At 40.5% G+C, this 19101-nt stretch overlaps 1 protein-coding gene across 2 annotated transcripts in view; it reads right to left on the bottom strand.

The window, feature by feature from the left end:
• Positions 1 to 1367: 1367 nt before the first annotated feature.
• Positions 1368 to 19101, bottom strand: part of ankrd44 (ankyrin repeat domain 44) — a 37968-nt gene continuing 20234 nt past the window's right edge. The window contains exons 12-28 of one of the 2 annotated variants that reach the window (XM_044131128.1): positions 18175 to 18238; positions 17826 to 17894; positions 17529 to 17669; positions 16549 to 16614; positions 16360 to 16471; positions 15538 to 15609; positions 14550 to 14751; positions 14266 to 14353; positions 14065 to 14182; positions 12638 to 12860; positions 12250 to 12337; positions 12073 to 12156; positions 11851 to 11996; positions 11200 to 11282; positions 10505 to 10587; positions 9527 to 9618; positions 1368 to 6281 (exon numbers count right to left, since the gene is read on the bottom strand). In XM_044131128.1, the coding sequence (XP_043987063.1) occupies positions 6022 to 6281; positions 9527 to 9618; positions 10505 to 10587; positions 11200 to 11282; positions 11851 to 11996; positions 12073 to 12156; positions 12250 to 12337; positions 12638 to 12860; positions 14065 to 14182; positions 14266 to 14353; positions 14550 to 14751; positions 15538 to 15609; positions 16360 to 16471; positions 16549 to 16614; positions 17529 to 17669; positions 17826 to 17894; positions 18175 to 18238 (1991 nt within the window). In that variant the 3' untranslated portion in view covers positions 1368 to 6021. The remainder of the gene's footprint in view (positions 6282 to 9526; positions 9619 to 10504; positions 10588 to 11199; positions 11283 to 11850; positions 11997 to 12072; positions 12157 to 12249; positions 12338 to 12637; positions 12861 to 14064; positions 14183 to 14265; positions 14354 to 14549; positions 14752 to 15537; positions 15610 to 16359; positions 16472 to 16548; positions 16615 to 17528; positions 17670 to 17825; positions 17895 to 18174; positions 18239 to 19101) is intronic. The other variant, XM_044131129.1, reaches the window with a different exon arrangement.

Here is a 19101-nt window from a genome sequence, read left to right as displayed (position 1 = left end):
TGGTGCAGTTGGTAGAGCTGTTGCCTTGCAGCAAGAAGGTCCTGGGTTCGATTCCCGGTCCGGGGTCTTTCTGCATGGAGTTTGCATGTTCTCCCTGTGCATGGTGGGTTCTCTCCGGGTTCTCTGGTTTCCTCCCACAGTCCAAAAACATGACTGTCAGGTTAATTGGTTTCTCTAAATTCTCCCTAGGTATTAGTGTGTGTGTGAATGGTTGTGTGTCTTGTATGTCTCTGTGTTGCCCTGTGACTTACTGGCCACCTGTCCAGGGTGACCCCGCCTCTCACCTGGAACGTAGCTGGAGAGGAACCAGCAACCCTCCCGACCCCACTAAGGACAGGGGTGTTAGAAAATGGATGGATGTCAAAAAAGCACAATTTCGCAATTACGGTGCTTCCGTAAATAAGAAACACAATTAAAATCACACGTGAATACGTTTTTTAACGTGATTAGTCATTAAAAATGTACTGCGCAAGTCTGCTTTTTTTTTTTTTTTGCCGTCATACCACTTCCTGTTTTCTTCTTCGCGGCTTGTGCAGTGGCAACATCTGGTTGTTGAACATGTAGCTCGTGTGATGCGAAAGAAATGTGTTTCATTAGTTTTGCGAGATAAACCGATTTCATTACAGCTAAAAACTCCTCATGTCATTCTAGCGGCAGAACTTTCTAATCGAAAAAATGCAATTCTTTTTTTGACATTTTTTTCCTTTAAGCAAATTTATGTCCGAAATGTCAAATTGCACAATTATATGGTCAATATTGTCACAGCGAGTGACAATATTTTACTGCTACACCTCAGCCTGGTTGAAAAACTCTTTATACCACTTGAACTGTTTTACATTGTAACACTGCAGCCACGAACCTCAATGAATTTTATTGGTATAGTAAGGGGTGATGACTGAGAGGTGGAAGAAAAAGGACTGAAGTATTTTTAAAAATAAAATTATTTCTTTCAAACGGACTCGGGGCTCAGAGTGTTCATTATTTCAACTTCCTTCATTGAACATTTTAACACAGTAAATGTGTTCTCCTTGAAGAGATAAAAGGCAGTGGAGTAAGCATTGCTGTATAGAAACACCCCAAACCAACAACCCACCACTCTGTACAGGCCAGTAATGACCAACAAACACAAACACTCACCACAGCTCACAGAAAACAGTGTTTTATGTTTTATTATTAAGGGAGAGACCCGACCAGTCTCCTGTGTTATTCTTTCATTTGGCGGTATCAGGGTGAAGGGGTTTGAATACGTAAAAAAATAAAATTTGCATGCAAACACGGCAATACATTTTATTCCCAAGTTTGGAAAAACATGGAAGCATTTTACTAAAAGAGATCAGAGAGAAAAAAGTAACCGTCACACAAAAACGTCAGACAGATTTTAGTTTTATTTGTACAGCTACTATAAAAGAAACGTTGCTGACAAACAGCCCTCAGCATGTCGTACTGCATCAGGAACTGGCATGAAAATCATCAGACACTTGACGATTGAGATTGTCAGGCCTGCCTAAGCTCTTCTTCTTCTTGTCCAATAATAATAATAATAATAATAATAATAATAATACTGGTGGCCAGACTCAGTCTCGCAGGCAGAAACACACTGTGCTTGTTCACCATCGGTGTGCTTATCAGTTCAAAATCGTTTGAACCCAAACATCAACCATCTGTTACGGGAAGTGTTTTCGTACAAAGCTGTGACTAGTCGTTTTCATATCAGTACCTAAAGCCAACTTACACACACACACACACACACACACACACACAACTTTAAAGAAAAACCTGGAGGTACTCCTTTGTTTATTATGACCTATAAGTACAGATATGTGGGTTTTGATTTGGAGCAACAGCAGAGGAGACGGTTCAACATGTTCCATTAATTTGGTCTCTTCATCAGAAATGTTGGCAGTAAATCTAAACAAAGGAAAATCTCCAGACAGGAAGGGGGGGAACAACACTTTCTCATTCAAAGTAAAATCTATGTCTCCACATATTAAAGGATAAGTTCACACAAATAGCATAACTTGATTTCCTCATGGCAACTCGATCTCTTCTCAAGGCATTTTGAATATTCTCTTTACGGATTGAAACAGGCAGATTATTTTTAAAATCGTGAAGTTTTCCGTTGGGTGACTTCGATTTACGGAGGAGGACCAACAAAATGTCAAAGCAGTAAACCCGAGGCGAGAGAATCTTCAAGTATTCAAGTGAATTTTATTAACATACAAGTTATTTGGAGCTTTTGGTGAACTTATCCTTTAATAAAACAAAACAAAAGAAAACATTTCCGGAATTTACAAATAGAAAATATTATAAAACGAACAAAGTGAATCAACATCAAGGCACTGGACACGTTAGAGACGATGGCACGTTGCTGGTATGCAGACAAATGGGGGTGAGGAAAGAGGGAGGAGGGGGGAGTGGTCAAGGCCCTGTGTAACTTTACATTTAAGTGCTGGCAGTATTTGTACCATCATGATGAAGTTAATAAATAGCACAAAGAACTGAGCTAAGAAGACATTTTCACCACAGGAGACTTTTGGTCTTTTTCTGGGAATCTGGAAACCGTGCTACTCTGAATTGTAAAGTGTGCAAACGAGCACAACCGAGTGGTTCACATGGAGAGGTCAAAGTGCAGGAGGCCGTTTAAGACTGCGGGACAAAACGCACTAATGTACGTGATTATCTCATAATTCGTCCACATCTGCACAAATACTGCGTTCCATCGACGGGTACACCCCTGTTCCCTCAACCAATCATTCCACACATCATCGGAACCAATCTGGGGTTTTCTAAGGCCAATGCCCATACCGGCATTTAAAAATAAGGGAAGCTGGTATTCTATGCAAATCATTGTTATTTTGTTTGTCTGGCGGTTCCCCCCCAGTTACCCATCTAGGTACCTAGTACCTTCATATAGTACCTAGGTGAAGGTACTAGGTAAGTCTAGTATCTTCATTCTGAATCTTTTTTATACCCGTAACTCTGCTGTACCAATGTTCTTCTATGGAAAGTATTTTTAATGATTTTGTTAAGATAGCAACAATACGTTCAAATCCCACATAGTCTTAATGCTGTTGGATATTTTTTAAAATCTCAACATTACACCCTTTTCTCATTTATTTCAGTTCCGACCAGCTGACGCCTGTGAAATATGACAGATTGTAAAACCAGATTAAACAACAACTGGCTGCTCTTCTGCTAGCTGCTAGCTCATATTAATATTAAATTGAATCACATTTCCTTGCAGTAGACTATACATAAAGAAAATGACCTTAAATCATTGGTTGTCACGATGGGGTTTCACATTAATATATTAGATTGTTTAACAAAATGGCTCCCATCTTTTCACTGGGGCAAATTGAGTTGATAATATTATGCAAGCTAAGAGGAGTTTATGTGTTTTCTTTACAACGGCTATAATATTAGCAATTTTCACAATATGGCTAGCATTAGCTTGTGTAACAAAATGGCTGGTATCTTCTGGCTGGGGCAAATCTAGTGGCTAATGTTATGTAAACTAATAGCTGACAGTTTAAATAAGACTGTTTTGTTTAAAACAGTTATCAATGCTCACAAAATGGCTACCATTAGCTTGTTCTGCGTGACATAGAAACCTTTCTCTGTTAAAGAAAACATATTTTAGTAAATGTGGAGTGTGATGGGATTTCATTTGGGCAAACAAAGAAGCTAGTATGTTGTTTAATGTAACACAATAGCATTTTTGTTAGCTGCCAAAGAATTTGACTAAAATAAACTAGAAAATAAAAGTCTCCATCAGAGCAGGAACACAGGCACTTACTTATTTGGAGTAAGATCAGACTGGACAGCATGAGAAACAGGAAAACCTGGAGCTCCTCTCCATAAGAGTGAGAGTTGGTAACACGTTTATATTGTACCTTGTAAAACCTTTCATTTGTGGTTAAATCCAGCCAATGATGTGCGTGGCTTTTTGATGTTGGTGGAACTGAGATGTACCCGTTCGTTCTCTCTCTCTCTCTCTCTCTCTCTCCTGGTGAAAATTAAACTATCAAGCATCTCATTGAGGCTGTACGGTTCACATTTCATCAAACCACACAGCCAACTCCAAACTTGTGCTTTTAAGCTGGTAAAGCATTTCAAAAAGTACCTGCTCGTGTAACCTTTCAGTACATGGTAATTATCTATGCATGGAAGTCAAATATTTGGTACAAGTTTTAAAAAACTTAAAACTACACTGGAATTTCTTAATAATTAATAATCTTAATTGTGTACAAACAGTTAAAATGGCTTCTTTTTTAAAAAAAGAAAAAAAACGGGAAAAAAAAAGAAACTTTGTCTCAGAGTGGCATGGCTTTGCCATGCAGATGCTAAGTACCGAGGTTAGTTTACATTGAAGCACCCATGAGTGTAAGAACCAACTGCGGGGTCAGTCAGTGTAAGCGTGCAGACCGGCGCTGAGGCCGGTCCAGATGGAGCTCTCCTAGTTCGTGGGCTGAGCGGGCCGGCCGGCCGCAGGCACCGGTGCAGGGAAGAAACGAAGAAGAGCCGCCGGACGTCCTGCTCCGAGTCAGAGGAGGAGAACTGTCCGCAGGCGCAACGTGAAGATGTGGAGCCCCAAGGGTTCACTGTGTAACAGCTGCACTACGTCATCTGTTTAACAAAAGACCAAAACTAAAAAAAATACTACTTCTCAATATTAATTTCAGTCAAGTCTGAATGTTTAGAAAAATTAATCAAGTCGTCTTATTGCTTTTAAACTGACGCGCGTTTCAGCTATCGGCTCCCAAACTGCATCTGTTGGCTGTTTGTGTTTCCACTGTAGGACAGATAGATGTGACACAATACATGGGTTTCATATCAATCAATATCAATAATTATTGATTCGTTTTTTTTGTCTTAAAAAAAAAAGACAAAAGGTCACGGTGACATGACCTTTCCGGTTTTATTCACAATTTCCTCTCCAGCTTTTTCTCTTTGCAATGCACACTGTTGTTTTTCTTATATTTAAGCAGTAAGCAGTGAGACACAGTGGTGAAAGATGAAACTGTTGCTGTGCAAGTTACTTAATAGGTTGGTGCTAGGTAACCAAAGAGTAAGTGAGTTTGTTGATATCACCAACTGTGCTTAGCTGGTCGGCTAATGCTTTTCCTCTGCCTACAACCCCCAGAATGCTGCTCGGTTCTGAATCGGAGCTCAGTGAAAGGTTTGAAAATTCTACTGGAGGTATTGAATATTTATATTGATCAAGTGTCTATCGCGATATATATTGTTATTCATTTATTGCCCAGAATCAAACCAAGAAAAAAAAAAAAAACTGACTAATGCAGCATTGATTTCAGATTTTTTCATAGCGCTTACAGTTTCAAAGCTAAGGAAAGTCAGTGTAGAACTGTAAAACTGCAGAGGGATTTTAAATTAATTTCTCCCATCCTGGCGTCCTGTTTAGACACCAAGTGGATAAAACTAAAAGGTTCTGATTTTTAACCAAGGAGGAACTGAAAGCGTGTCCTACAGTGGAAACACAGCTAATGGAGCAAAGACCAATCAGGAACCTGTTCCAAGCAGATTTAGAGACTCCTCATTATTTTTTATAAACTATAGATTTTTTTTTTTCTTTTAATAATCTAAAACTTGAAAGTGAGATTTTGATTTGACTTGCTCATGAGGCGTGAAAAGTTTGTCATGTTTCTCACAAAATCCCAAGAACGCATCGCAGCTAAACAAAACCTGGTTGTTAGAAAAAAAATATTTAAAACAAATTTTAGTTTCTAATAGAATCAGACAAGTATGATTCATTAAAAAAAAGACCAAAAAAAAAAACGCTAATGAAAATATAAATTATTTAAAGAATAAATTAGAAATAATTTTCTGAGATTATTATTTTATATATATTTTTTTGTAATATCTGTAAATGATGATTGTAAATTTGCTTTTTTCCGTAACACTGAATCCCTTGGAGCTCCATGCTGACCAACGTCCCGCTCTGCTTGGCAGGAGCGCCGTTCTGCTGAGGAGTCCGGGTGACCAGGCCCGAGGTAAGAATCTTCAAAACGTTTCAGAGTCCTCAGAGTCGTTCTCAGTGGTTCCCTCGCTGGAAGGTCCCGAGGGGTTCCTGGGGCTGCGGGGTCCCCGAGGGCCGGCGGCCGCGCCTTTACCCCCCTGGTGGGGCAGCTGCCTCAGCAGGGAGCCTGGGGAGGGAGCTCCAGAGCTGCAAGGGGAGCAGAAAGGCATCATGGTAGCCAGAATGAGAGCCAGACAGTCAGCCACCTCTCTGCTAGGAGCACAAGCCAGAGCAGGGGTCAGACCTGAGGCAGAGAGACAGAGACGGAGCAGAGAGGAGGAGGAGGAGGAGGAAGGAGACAGGGAGATGTGGAGGAAGCGAGGGAGGCGAAGCAGAAGACAAAGATGGAGCAGCATTCCGTTAGTCTCCAGCCAGCTGACAGGTGGAGCAAAGAGAAGGGAGAACACTGAAGACAGCAAAGACAGTCAGTCAGGGCTGGACGGACTGAGGAACCACTACAGAAGGTTTTAGATCGCGGCCAGGGATGCGAGTTATTGATTAATGAGCTGATCTAAAGATGATCAACTCAAGATTAATTGATCAGCAGCCATTTGCTTAAAACCCTGAGTTTTCTCTTGTATGAAGAGGCCCAACCGTCTTATCACAACATGGCAACATGCCATCCATGTTATGCTGAATAATATGCTGAATTATAAACAGGAAATCATTATTAAAGTTTAACATATATTAGAGTCAGCTGTGTTAAACACTGACTGAATCAACAGATAATTCAGTCATCATTAATCTTAGACATTATGGTCATTCATGTTGATTTTTTCCAAATCACAGGTTCTACCAATTTCATTTTTCTTTGAGCTGCTAGAATATACTTCAGTTAGTTTGGAACCAAAATCTGTAATTAATTTTTGCATTTGGAAATGTTCAGATTACTTTGGTAATTTTTAGACCCTCCCATTCATTTAAGAGATGAAGACCACACCAGGGGCAGGGTGTGTGTGTTTGTTTGTTGAATGTCCAGTGTGATGACGGGCATTTGTGCTTTTTGCCACTTTTTGAACTTGTATGTTAGTCTTAGTTAACTTTCGTTTTCATCGCAGTTGTTCCAAAGTTTTGTTATTGATTTGTTGATGTTTTTGCTAGAAAATATTAAAAACTTCAAATATTTTTTCCAAACAATCAAGTCGCAAGTGCGTTCAAGAAGCAAACACCTGATTTTGGAAATTATTCCAAAAAGAATTATTCTTTTTGGAATAATTTTGGTTTTGGAGCTTAGAAGGCCGTGACAACATAGGTTGCTGAGTAGAATATATTTGAAACACAAAATATATTTTAAAACAGAACCAGAGAAAAGGAGTTTAGCATCTCAAACCGAACTCTGGTTGGACTGTTTTTCTTTTCCGTTCTGGTAAGGCTCAGCTGTCTAATATTTTTTTATCACTGGCTCTATGACCAATGGCGCCCTCTGCTGGATGGCGCCCAAACTACAACATCTTTGTCGCCCAAACAATAAGGTCTACGCGGATCAGAACTAGTTTTAACGTAATAAACCATTAGTCAAAAATCAATTACTGTAATCGTTCACATCCCTAATAAAAACTATCCCACAGTTATAATTTATTGTTCATTCTATCCTGAATGGTGACAAAGAAGTCTAAATGGGGTTTTATCTTTGAAACAAAGATGAACCACATTCCTCTCCATGTAGATGGAGCCTCAAAGCTGAACATTTTCAACCTCAGCGTGACGTGTGGAACAGTGTTCTTTAGTGGATGCTACTCATTTCACTGCATCAACATTTCCTGCTTTTTGCAGTTTACATCGTTTCTTCATCGGCTGTTCAGAGAACAAAGAGGATCCAGCTGCCACAGAACGCCAACTGCTTCCTGCTTTGGAAAGGTTTTATGTGCTGGAGTCAATTTCAAACACATTACAGCAAAGCTGCATTGTTTCTATTATTTTACACTTATCTGTATTTGTGAAAGAACACGCAGGATTTGTGAATGTTTACAGGGATTTAGGAAATCACCTGCTTTTGTAGTGAATACATAAACAGTGTGGTGTTTACTGGATGCTGTCATGTTCTAAAATACAAATACATATATAGGAATATTAAAAGATATAAAAAGAAGCTGATAAACATTAGATTTATTGTTTATGTTTAAATTAGTTTTCTTAGTTTAATGTGAGAATTCAAACAGGGTCGATTCGGACTTTAGTTGACAATCTGGGTTTTAAAAACAGCGACATCCAGCCCTGACCAGTAAACACATTAAATAGAGAACACAGCAAGTCGACAAGCAACCTGAACCGTTCAGTCACAGCTCCCACCATCTGGATGCAAATGAAACTATTTAATACCAGAACCCTTTGGAAAGAAAAATGGTTATTATGAGCCAAAAATCTTATTAAATATTCATTCTGGTTTTCACAATCAATATGTTCCAGAAGAGATGCTTTAAAATTAAGGATGTACAATATAATGGTATTAACATCGGTATCGGCCGAAGTCAGGCATATATCGATACCGGTTCAATAAATCAAACAGGACTGATATTAACAACCGATATTTCTATTTTGTTACTGATCTAATCTGGATCAATAGGGGAGCAGGTTGGTCATGTGACAGTGATAGTGATGCACCAAAGGATTATGGGGAATTTAACTGAACCAAAGACACATTGGTGAAGTCAAAAGGGACTATTGATGTATGTCAATTATTGGCAATATTAATATCTGCCCAAATTTTTATATTATTGCATCCCTAATTAAAATCTTTTCAAAGAGCTGAGACTTCTTCTAGATTCTGATAGACCAGTGTTTCCCAACCCTGGTCCTCAAGACACACTGTCCTACATGTTTTAGAGGTTTCCCTGCTTTAATGTGCCTGATTCAACTGATTGCAGTTCAACAAACGCCTGTTAATCAGTCATCAATTGAAATCAGCTGCACTGAAGCAAGGAAATACCTAAAACATGCAGGGCAGTGTGCCTTGAGTACCAGGGTTGGGAAACACTGTGATAGACAATCACTGATAGACAGTTTCTGGTGCAAATATCTAAATACACTTGTAATAAGACAAAACTAATTTATAAATAACTTTTAAGTTAATAATTCCTAAATATTGATGAAAAAGTATTAGATCCACTAGTAGATTATTTCACTGACAGACATTTTTCTTTAAGTGAAATAATCTGCCAGGACAACTATTACTTCATCAATATTAATAAGTTATTGACTTATAACAAGCTCCTGTATCTTGCTGAAAAGTTACTTATAAGTTAGTTTTCTCTTCTATTTGCACTAGAAACTAGACCAAAAACCGTTAGTAAAATGTTGTGCTGTTGCAGTGTGTGCCTGTAATGTGCATGTACACGTCAACCCAGTGGGAGCTGCTGTTTGAAGTGGAGCATCTGCAGAGCAGAGAGAACATGGTTTCCAAACCCTTCAGCAGTACAGTGCAGTTCATGCTGCAGGAGAGAGAAGCGTTCATGCAGAGCAGCAATGATGGCGTGAAGATGGTCATCCTACCGTTCTCGTCGGCCGTCTGGACGTTGGCTCCTCTGGACAGCAGATCCCGGACCGCCTTCTTCAGGCCGCTGCGGGCGGCCAGGTGGAGCGGACTGACGGAGACAGATAGTTTCACACTGGAATCATATCACACTGCTGCCCAGGCTAAAAAGAAAACAACTTTTCCCTTTGTTCCTTCTCTTCCAGACACACCAAACCAGGGAGTGTCCCAGAACATTTACGTTCTATTTTATATACACTTCTTCCAATAAGTAATCCTACACATTTTAGCAACATATAAAGTCTAACCTGGTGTAGGTATGCAGCGCAAAAGTATTTGCACCTCATGAACATTTTTAGCATTTTGTCGTTTTACAATCACAAACCTCACTGTATTTTTATGGGATTATAATGTCATAAACAAACACAAAGTATTGAGCGATTGCCAAGCGGAAGGAAAAGATACATGACTTTGAGACTTTTTACAAATAAAGATCTAAAAACAATGTGGAATACATATGCTTTCAGCCCCCTTCACTCTGATACCTCTAAATAAAATCTACAGTAGAAACCATATGTCCTGCAAAAATTCCTCTACAAGACATAAAGTTGTAATATGACAAAAGCCTTGTCCAAAATGTAAACATATTGTTTAAAAAACATGATATCATGCACACAGGATTGGTGTCAATTTTCATCCACATGAACCCGCACAACCATGCCAAACACATAGGGGGCAGTGTAGCACAAAACTAAAACCAATACAAATCATTCAAAACCAAAATAACTTCCTGTTAGGTGTCATTTTGTATATAAGGTGCCAGATATATAGGTTGGGCTACTTTTAAACAGTGTATTAGATTATACAAGTTACTAAAACTCAAGACGATGTGGACTGCTAATACAACATAAAAATAAACAGAATGCATTTCACAACATATCCCTTGTAGATAATTCATACATTTCGCTTAATTTTTATCCAGCTTCTCAGACACTCACGTTTGCAGCGCAGCATTTGTGGCATTTATGAGTGAAGAGTCAGACATCTTCTCCGTGATCAACATCACACAGTCTTCTTTCCCCTGAAACCAGAACATGCTACAGGTCAGGAGGAAAACAATGACACTTCCAGTAAACAGAGTGAAAACACATCAATTTTCTCATTAAATGTCCCAGTGAAAGCATTTTAAATGATCAGTTTTGGGGACAACTGACTAAACTCATGTAAAAAAACTCAGTTTTTGTGCTTTGAACTTAAAAATCACAACCTGCTTTCCTCTGCACAGCTTGCGTAACTCCCTTAAAGGCCATGCACATTACTCTGTTGATTCTATTGAATCTTGGTTTTTCCAAACAATCTGAGTGATTTTCACCTTTCCTAATGCATGCGCACATGTAGTGAAAGATTACCGAATCTGTGACTGTCAGTCTGGAGGAGAGCTGTGCCAAAAGCAGCAAAAACACACAGCCATTACATGTTATGACAATCTAAGAAAATAAAAACATATATAAGCTCCAGAACAACTTCTTATCCAACTTTTGTTAATTTATATATATATATATATATATATATATATATATATATATACACCGTCAGCCACAAGCTGAATTACAAAACAACTCATGACAAAACAAAGAGCAAACGTGCTAAAGTTAGCATATCACATTAGCAAATACTAAAGCTGTACACTTACATTACTGCAAGCCAGATGCAGGGCGGTGTTGCCATCTTTGTCTGTTAGACTGAGGTTGGCGTTAGCGCTGGTCAACAGCAAGTCTGGAAGAGAGGCATGTTAATATGCAGTTAATACAACAACCAGACTGACTGCTGGGAAGGTTTTTAAATGGACTCAAATGATCATTTTCCACTGGCACCTACTCAGCAAGGCTCAACTTGACTCTGCGCAGTTACAGATTTTCTCTAGGTTCAAATTAAAAACTAGAAAAATTAAAAATCTGAAGAAAAAAAAAATTACCAAAAGAAACCAAACAAAAAAAAAAACAAAGTTTTGAAGTTTGAAAAACAGTAATAGACAGGAACAAACACAAAAACACCTAAAAGGTCTGAAATTTGATGATATATCAAACTTTAAAAAAAGTATCAGCCTCAGTATTGACGATTTATTTTCTTGGTATTGGATTGATGCCAACATATAAAATATAGGACAGCGATAATTTGTGCCAAGTACACGTATGTCGTAATACTTCTTGGACTCCGGGGTCATCTATATGAAGAGCCCCTCCCGCTTACACCTGTTCATCTCCTGTAACGGAAAACCAGAACTGTGCAGAGTTGAGTTGAGTCGAGCTGCTAGGTGGAAAAGCACCAAATCAGGAATCCTCACCAAGAGCTCTGGCCCGGCCCTTCTCAGCTGCCATCATGAGTGCAGTGCGGCCTGACTGGTCTGCGGTGTCCACAGGTGCATCATGGGAAAGGAGCAGCTGGATGCAGTCTACGTGGCCGCTGAACGCCGCGGCGTGGAGAGGAGTCCTGCAGGAGTAAAAAGCTGTGATGCAGCGCAGGCCGATGGCGCTGCATCACCGGTGCTTTCACACCAACGTCTTACCTGCCCTTGGCATCACTGCAGCCAGCGATGTCCGACCCCATGGCCTCCAGCAGCAGTGATGCACACGGCTCATGATCGTTCAACCTGGCAATTTAAACATTGACACAAGCTCCGGCATGAAGGACGCACAAACGGCAAAACAGGAGAGCCGCAGTGAGAGTCGGCAGACAGACTTACACCGCACAGTGCAGAGGAGTGAACGGATTGCCGTCGATGCATCGGCAGCCTTTCTGCTCCAGCAGAACCTCCACACACCCTTCATGGCCTGGAAACACACACCCATCGTCAGCGCTGACCAGTGGAGTTTATTTATCTGGGTTTATTGTTTCATTTGTGGAAATTTAAGTCTGTCCTCTTTTTAATAAACCTGCGTGTTTTGAACATTTAACTTCAAATTAAACGACACAGTTGAATAATCTTTTGGAAAACAATATTTCTGCACAGTTGGAATAATTGCCTAATTTTGGTTGATTTAGCTTAAAACAGTCCAACTCATTCTTAGTTCCTGACAGTTCACCAGTGGACCCAACCGTCTTCCAGCAGCGGGTGTCTTTCAGTCACTAACCGTAGTAACAGGCCCAGTGCAGAGGTGTGTACCCGCCGTGGTCTCTTAGTGGGGGCAGAGAGGGCGACTCTGAGCAGGCGATGCTCAGAAGCTCGCTCAGCCAGGAGGCGTGGCCTCGGGCGGCGGCCAGGTGGATGGCGGTGCGACCCCGAGAGTCTCCTAGCAACACTGAGGCCTCTTGCTCCAGCAGACACTGGATGCACTCCTCCTGACCACACAGCAGCTGGGGCGGACAGAGAGCAGGTCAGAGTGAAACTTCACAGGAACAGTCACATGATCAACAGCAGCAAGTCTGACAGATTCCTTCATGACAGGCATCGGCTGGCTCAGCGCTCTGCAACCTGTGGCTCGCCCCGGAGCCACAAGAATCTACAAAAATGGAACTAGGTAAATATTACACAACAACCTTTTTTCCTCTTTTTTTTTTTTATTCCAGCTTTCAGTCGAACCTCTACACAAAACCAAAATTCTTGGTTTTAATTGCTAGCAGGAGTTTTTGTTTAAGGATCTGTTTAGAAGAATAAACAGATCCTGTTTATTCTTCTAAAATAATAAACAGGATCTGTTTATTATTTTAGATGAAATAATAAACAGATCCTGTTTATTGAAGAATAAACAGGATCTGAAGAAAAATTCTTCATTTTTCTTCAATGAAAAATGAAGAATTTTTCATTGTGAAAAATTCTTCATTTTTCACAATGAAAAAAGAAGAATGTGCATTTTGCAAATACAATAAAAAAACCTTGTCTATAATTATGTTCGACAAGAACTCCTCCAGTGGCATTTTTAGCTTCACCTGGTTCAAATTGTTTAAAACAAATCTCGTATTCGGCACCTTTAGCTGTTGCGCAGAACTTTTCAAATGATGTTAGAATCTTATTTAGCTGCAGATGAATCCTTTGCTACAAATGATCAAGTGTTCATCAAAGGAATGTTGTTAATCAATTTTAGGCAGTAAATGTTTATTTTGCTACTTTAAATTAGTATTTAAATTATTTGCATTTTTGTGTATGGCATGAGATACGTTTGAATCATTATATGAAAAATCAGCTGACTGTGATAATCTTTTTATTCAATTATTCATCAAAATAATCTTTTACTAAAATTAGTTGCAACCCTAAAATTTTCACTGTAAATTTTTGACTGCATAACTTTACATTAACTTTTACTACTTTTTTTTTTTTTTTACAAATATGAATATTCCATAAAATAAAATGTATCCATTCATTTAAAAAAAAAAAAAATGTTTATGTTGTACTTTAAACCTAAGAAACAAAACTGTATTTTTTAATGATAACTTCTTACAGTAGATATTTTTAAAAATTAAATATTGTCTTTTTTTATAAGGTTATGTAACATTTGCGGCGCTAAACAATTTGTACGGAGCTTCATTGTGGGCAAAATAAAGCCTTGTGACAGAGACTCACCCCGAGGTGGAGGGCTGTGAGGCCGTGGCTGTCAGCCATGTTGACGTTGGCTTCCCGCTCCAGCAGCAGCGACACGGCGTCGACGTGACCTCCAGCCACCGCCAGCATCAGAGGAGTCCTGCAGGAAACAAGGGCGACGCTTCCTTAAAGCAACGGACACCAAAATAAGGCGGGAAGGCAGAAGGGAAGAGCACAACTCACTGTCCCTGAGAGTCAGCGGCATCAATGAGCTCCGCACCGTCCGATTCATCCAGCAGGAGGCGCACACACGTCGTATGGCCATTCATCACTGAAGAGAGAGGAGCAGACATTAATGGCTGGTCAGCTGACTAACTGTTGAATAGTGGATCCAAACAAGACAGAGATGTTACAGCCATGACTTAAACATGGTTGCAGCGCTGCACTAACCGTTCCCTCTAAATAAAAGGCGATTTGATCGAAAATCTAAAATTTTACTTGAACTCTATCCATGACTGTTAACCTACCTGCCAGGTGAACAGGTGAACGGCCGTACTGCTGGTCACTAGAGTGTGGCGATGCCCCCTGGCTGAGGAGTGTGTGAACGCAGTCGGTGTGGCCCCGGAGGGCGGCCAGGGCCAGAGGGGTCCGTCCCGCCTCGTCTGCCTGGTCCACCTCCCTTTCCCCCTGCAGAAGGACCTCCAGAGCCTGGGCATGGCCGTGGTATGCCTGATGGAAAACAAGCTCAGAGTCAAAAACGTTAGTCAAATAATTAACAAGGAAACAATCAATAATTCTTAATTCAAATCTCTAAACGGGGCAGTGTTAGGTGTTCTTCCAGCCACATAGCGCCATTTTATAGAATAATCAAATAACCATTATTCCTTCAGTTGTTATAAGATGCTTGACTTAAAAGAAATTTGACTTTGTGATTGAACACCATGAAAGTGACAGACTTTGCGTGTCTCTTTAAGAAACTCCTGCTTTTTCTGAAGCTCCGCCTTCAGGAAGCCTTGACAACATGGCTCCTCTAACCCTTTAACAATGTTTTTACCAGTGTTACACTGAGAATCAGCTCCTATAATGAGCTCAGCAGATGAGCAGGTCCACCAGATGTTTGCTAATTGCTGCTGACTAGTCTGAAGGAGCTGAGCAGAGGCGTTGTACAGGAGGGCTGATCTATACTGCAGCTCTGAGGAGGAGCTTTGTTGTCAAATTGGGGCTATGTCCATCCAGGTGTATAGAACAACTGAATGGTTGCCATAGAGATTAAAGGATTTCTAAAACATGCATGAAAGAATCACAGCAAAACTCCAAATATGTTTTTGATGAGGAAATAACAGTATAAAATGACAAAAATTGGATTTTCCATAATACAGCTACTTTAATAATCATTTTGCTGACATAAATAAAGCAGAGAAACCCAGTAGAGATGATGTATTAAATCATTTGTCATTATAATGCATGACATTATGTGGATTACAGTAAAGTGCAGTAGGAGAAGAGAAGACTTACAGCGAGGTGCAGAGGGCTCCTGGCATGAGGAGACTCAGGATCTTCTTGAGGTCCATCATCTCTGTTCAGCAGCTGCACGTCACAACAAAACCAGCATGAGACCCGGCTGGCTGGCCTCAGAAAGCCATCAGATGGAATTAAAGGATATTTATGGCGGTGTGGAAGTTTTAATCACCGTTATTTTACAGAATATTTAAACAATATCTCAGACTAAGGTGAGGGATTATTAACAGGCCGTTTATGGGATCCAGCAGTGTTTTAGCTGGACCAGTCATTTCAACTATTTCTACAGAGGCAGAATGTTTACATCCAGTCACCTAGAAAACTTCCAGCCCACGTGGGATTTATTTACAGTCTAGCAAAGCCACACAGACTTTACAGTTAGCTAATCCAACTAACCTTAATAAAAGATGTAAAAGACAGTCAGAAAAATGTTAGACTTAAAATCATTCTAGTCTATTCACTAGAAAAAAAAAATCAAAAGTTAAGATGCTGCAATATGAATTATAAGGCAGATATTATGTAATTATTTTATCACTTCCTTCAGCCTTTGGGCATGCACAGAAAGCCCATCCCCTTCCCAGACTAACAGCTGAACACATCAACATGAGCAAACATTCAGAATGACAAGTTGCTGCTTTCACCAGCATCAAACCAACATAACATGGCAACAACTGCAGGGTGAAAAGTCCTTACAGGCAGTTTTAGTCCAAAGAAACAAATAAAAACCCCCCACAAAAGTTACTGTGTCTTTGTTAGATCTTACTGGTGTGTGTGTGTGTGTGTGCGCGTGTGTGTGTGTGTGTGTGTATAGGGACCAACCAGTTCCAGACAGTGCCTGTGTCCGAAGGCGGCAGCGTAATGGACAGGACTGTAGCCCTGTTTGTCTTTGACCGAGGCCGTCGCTCCGCTCTGCAGCAGGAACTCCAAACATCTGCGACACAAACACAGAGACTCAGCGGAGGGAGCAACTGGCAGCAGAAATCCAACATGTCTGAACATTTCCCTCACAGCGCAGCCTCCTTCTCCCTCTCCGCCTGCACTCCCTGGCTCTCTGGCTCCAGGGCAACACGCCGCCTGTGGACGGGTTGAAGGTAAAACACAGGATGTTAGCATAATCAGCGTCATCTCACCACTTATCTTACTATTACCAGCATACTCTAAAACGTGTGTCGAACTAAAGGATTGGGGGCCAAATCCGGCCCGCCGTGGCTTTTTAGATAGAACTATCTAGATAACTGTTGTGTGGAATGATTTTTTGGCTTCTGAGAAGTAAAACGAAAATGAAAAAAATGGACGGTGCGGCATGAGCCGACCGTTTAGGAATGGACTGAGATGAGCAAGGTTATTTACAATATGGAAAACAAATGATATTTCTGTGAGTTTACAGATGGAAATTATTGCTGAACATTGGGAGAAGTGAGAGAATTATGATACAAAATGGTTGTATCTTTGGTTATTTGATGTAAATGAAGAACTGAGTATTAGTTTTGAAAAAAAATCTTAATTGTTATCTCTTTCAATTTAAGTTAAACATTGCTACATGTTAATGTTCCCTCTCATTAATTTTTACTAGAAAATTATGTACATGTTAAAAGGGAAAACAACATGATTTTGTTAATATTTTGCTCTCTCAATTTCCTTTTTCTTGGATTGATCTAGATCTGATTGTATTATAACTAAAGAGTAATGACTCTTTCCACCAATGGGGAAAAGATTTTTTTAACATTGGGATCGGCATGATAGATAAAACTGGGCAGATATAAACAATAAATATTTATTTCCACCTTGTTGCTGCCTGTTTCTGGGTGTTGTTTGTTTTTTTTTTTCAAAGATGTAGAAAGAATAGAGTACTATATATAACATAGCAGCAATATTAATATCAGTCAAACTCCCTAATCAGATAATCAGAACACGTCTTGTGGACCGGCCTGGTGTGTGGTATCATGTTACCTGAGCAATGAGTCAGAAACAACTTTGTACCAGCTCACCTTCTGTCCAGGTCTGAGGCAGCAGCATAGTGCAGGGCAGAGCGCCCCCACTGGTCGGTCGCATTAATATCAATGCCACAAGCTACCAGGGTCTCCAGACACTGAAAGTGACGGCTGGCTGCTGCATAATGAAGCGGAGTCCTGAGGGACACGGAGACCAACGCATTAAAGCCAAACCAGCAGAAACATTCTCAAAAGAAAATAAAGGAAACAAGATCCAATCTGAGGCAACAAGTCGACATGAGAGAATTTAAATAGACTGAAGGCTCAGTGACAGGCTGTTGTGCTGTTTCCTACCTGCCACATTTGTCTCTGCGGTTGTGTTCCCCCCCACTGCTCAGCAGCAGTTTGACACAGTCCACATTACTGCACAGAAACAGAAACAAAAACACGGTTAGTGGAAATGTGTGGCTGTTAATGTTTATAAAGGTTTGGGTTATTTTCATTTTGGTGTTTAAAATAACATTTCCACATAACTTTATATGTTGGTTGGTTGGTTTGTTTGATCTTTTGAACGTCTTGTGGAAATGTTTTCAGTTATTTAGTTATGTTTTCAGTTATTTACTTGACTGAAAATAATTCTGCCACAATATCAGATGAATTCATGAAGTTCAAAGCGGCCCAATCTGTGAACAGCGGCTCTCACCCTCCAGCAGCGGCAGCGTGCAGGCACGTTCTTCCGAGGCTGTCCGGGGTGTCTATCTGGAAGCCTGCGGACAGGACCGAGTCGTTACACATTATGCTAAACCTCCGACCTGAAGGGGGCGGCACAGGGAGACGCAGGGAGGCCAGACAACACACATCGGCAGAGAGACAGAGAAAAGAAGAGAAGCAGGCGGGCATGGAGAGAAAGACAGGTGTTAGTGTGACAGGAGGGGGGAAACGAGGCTCACGTGATCATACAGGTGGACAGATGTAAGCCGTATGCTGCTAACACAGACGACACAACGTGATGCCTTCAGGTTACACAAATAGTCAGACAGCTTGAGCAGCTCAGAACCGGTGGAGACATTGAACCGAAGGTCTTAACGCAACGCTCAGGAAGAGAGCGGAAGAAACAAAACGCAAAAACAACAAAACTTGTAAAAACGCACGCGAACCAAGCGTAGATTAAAAAGCTCGCGGGGTCCAAATTTACCCAGTCCCTTAAGACTGGTTGACGTGATAAGTCATAAGACTGTTATGTTTTAGCACAAGCTGAGCTCAAATTACTTTGAGAACTTGCGTTTTGTTTCAACATCTCAGTCATTCTAAAACACGTTCAGACCCGTTTTGGACAAGTCTGTTTTTCTCTTCCATCTGCTTCTGTGTTCCACTTCAGAATGTAATGAACTATGCACCACGGTGTAAAACACCAGGTTTCATCCCAGCCCCACATGCAGGGCCTTCCAAAAGTATTCCCAACCCCTCAGGCTTTTTGTATTCTGACATGTTACAACCACAACACACCTCAGGGTGTGTTATTAGGATTTTATATGACAGAACAAGAAGCAGCAAATACATGCTGAGTGGAAAGTAAAATAAAGTTACAGGCAGTCAGAGGAATGGGAAGTTTACCACAATTCTCTAGCCA

This window comes from Gambusia affinis, linkage group LG11 (genome assembly GCF_019740435.1).
Source record: "Gambusia affinis linkage group LG11, SWU_Gaff_1.0, whole genome shotgun sequence".
NCBI lineage: Eukaryota > Metazoa > Chordata > Actinopteri > Cyprinodontiformes > Poeciliidae > Gambusia > Gambusia affinis.
Note: the sequence above shows the minus strand (reverse complement) of the source record. Positions and strands in the feature narration are given on the sequence as shown.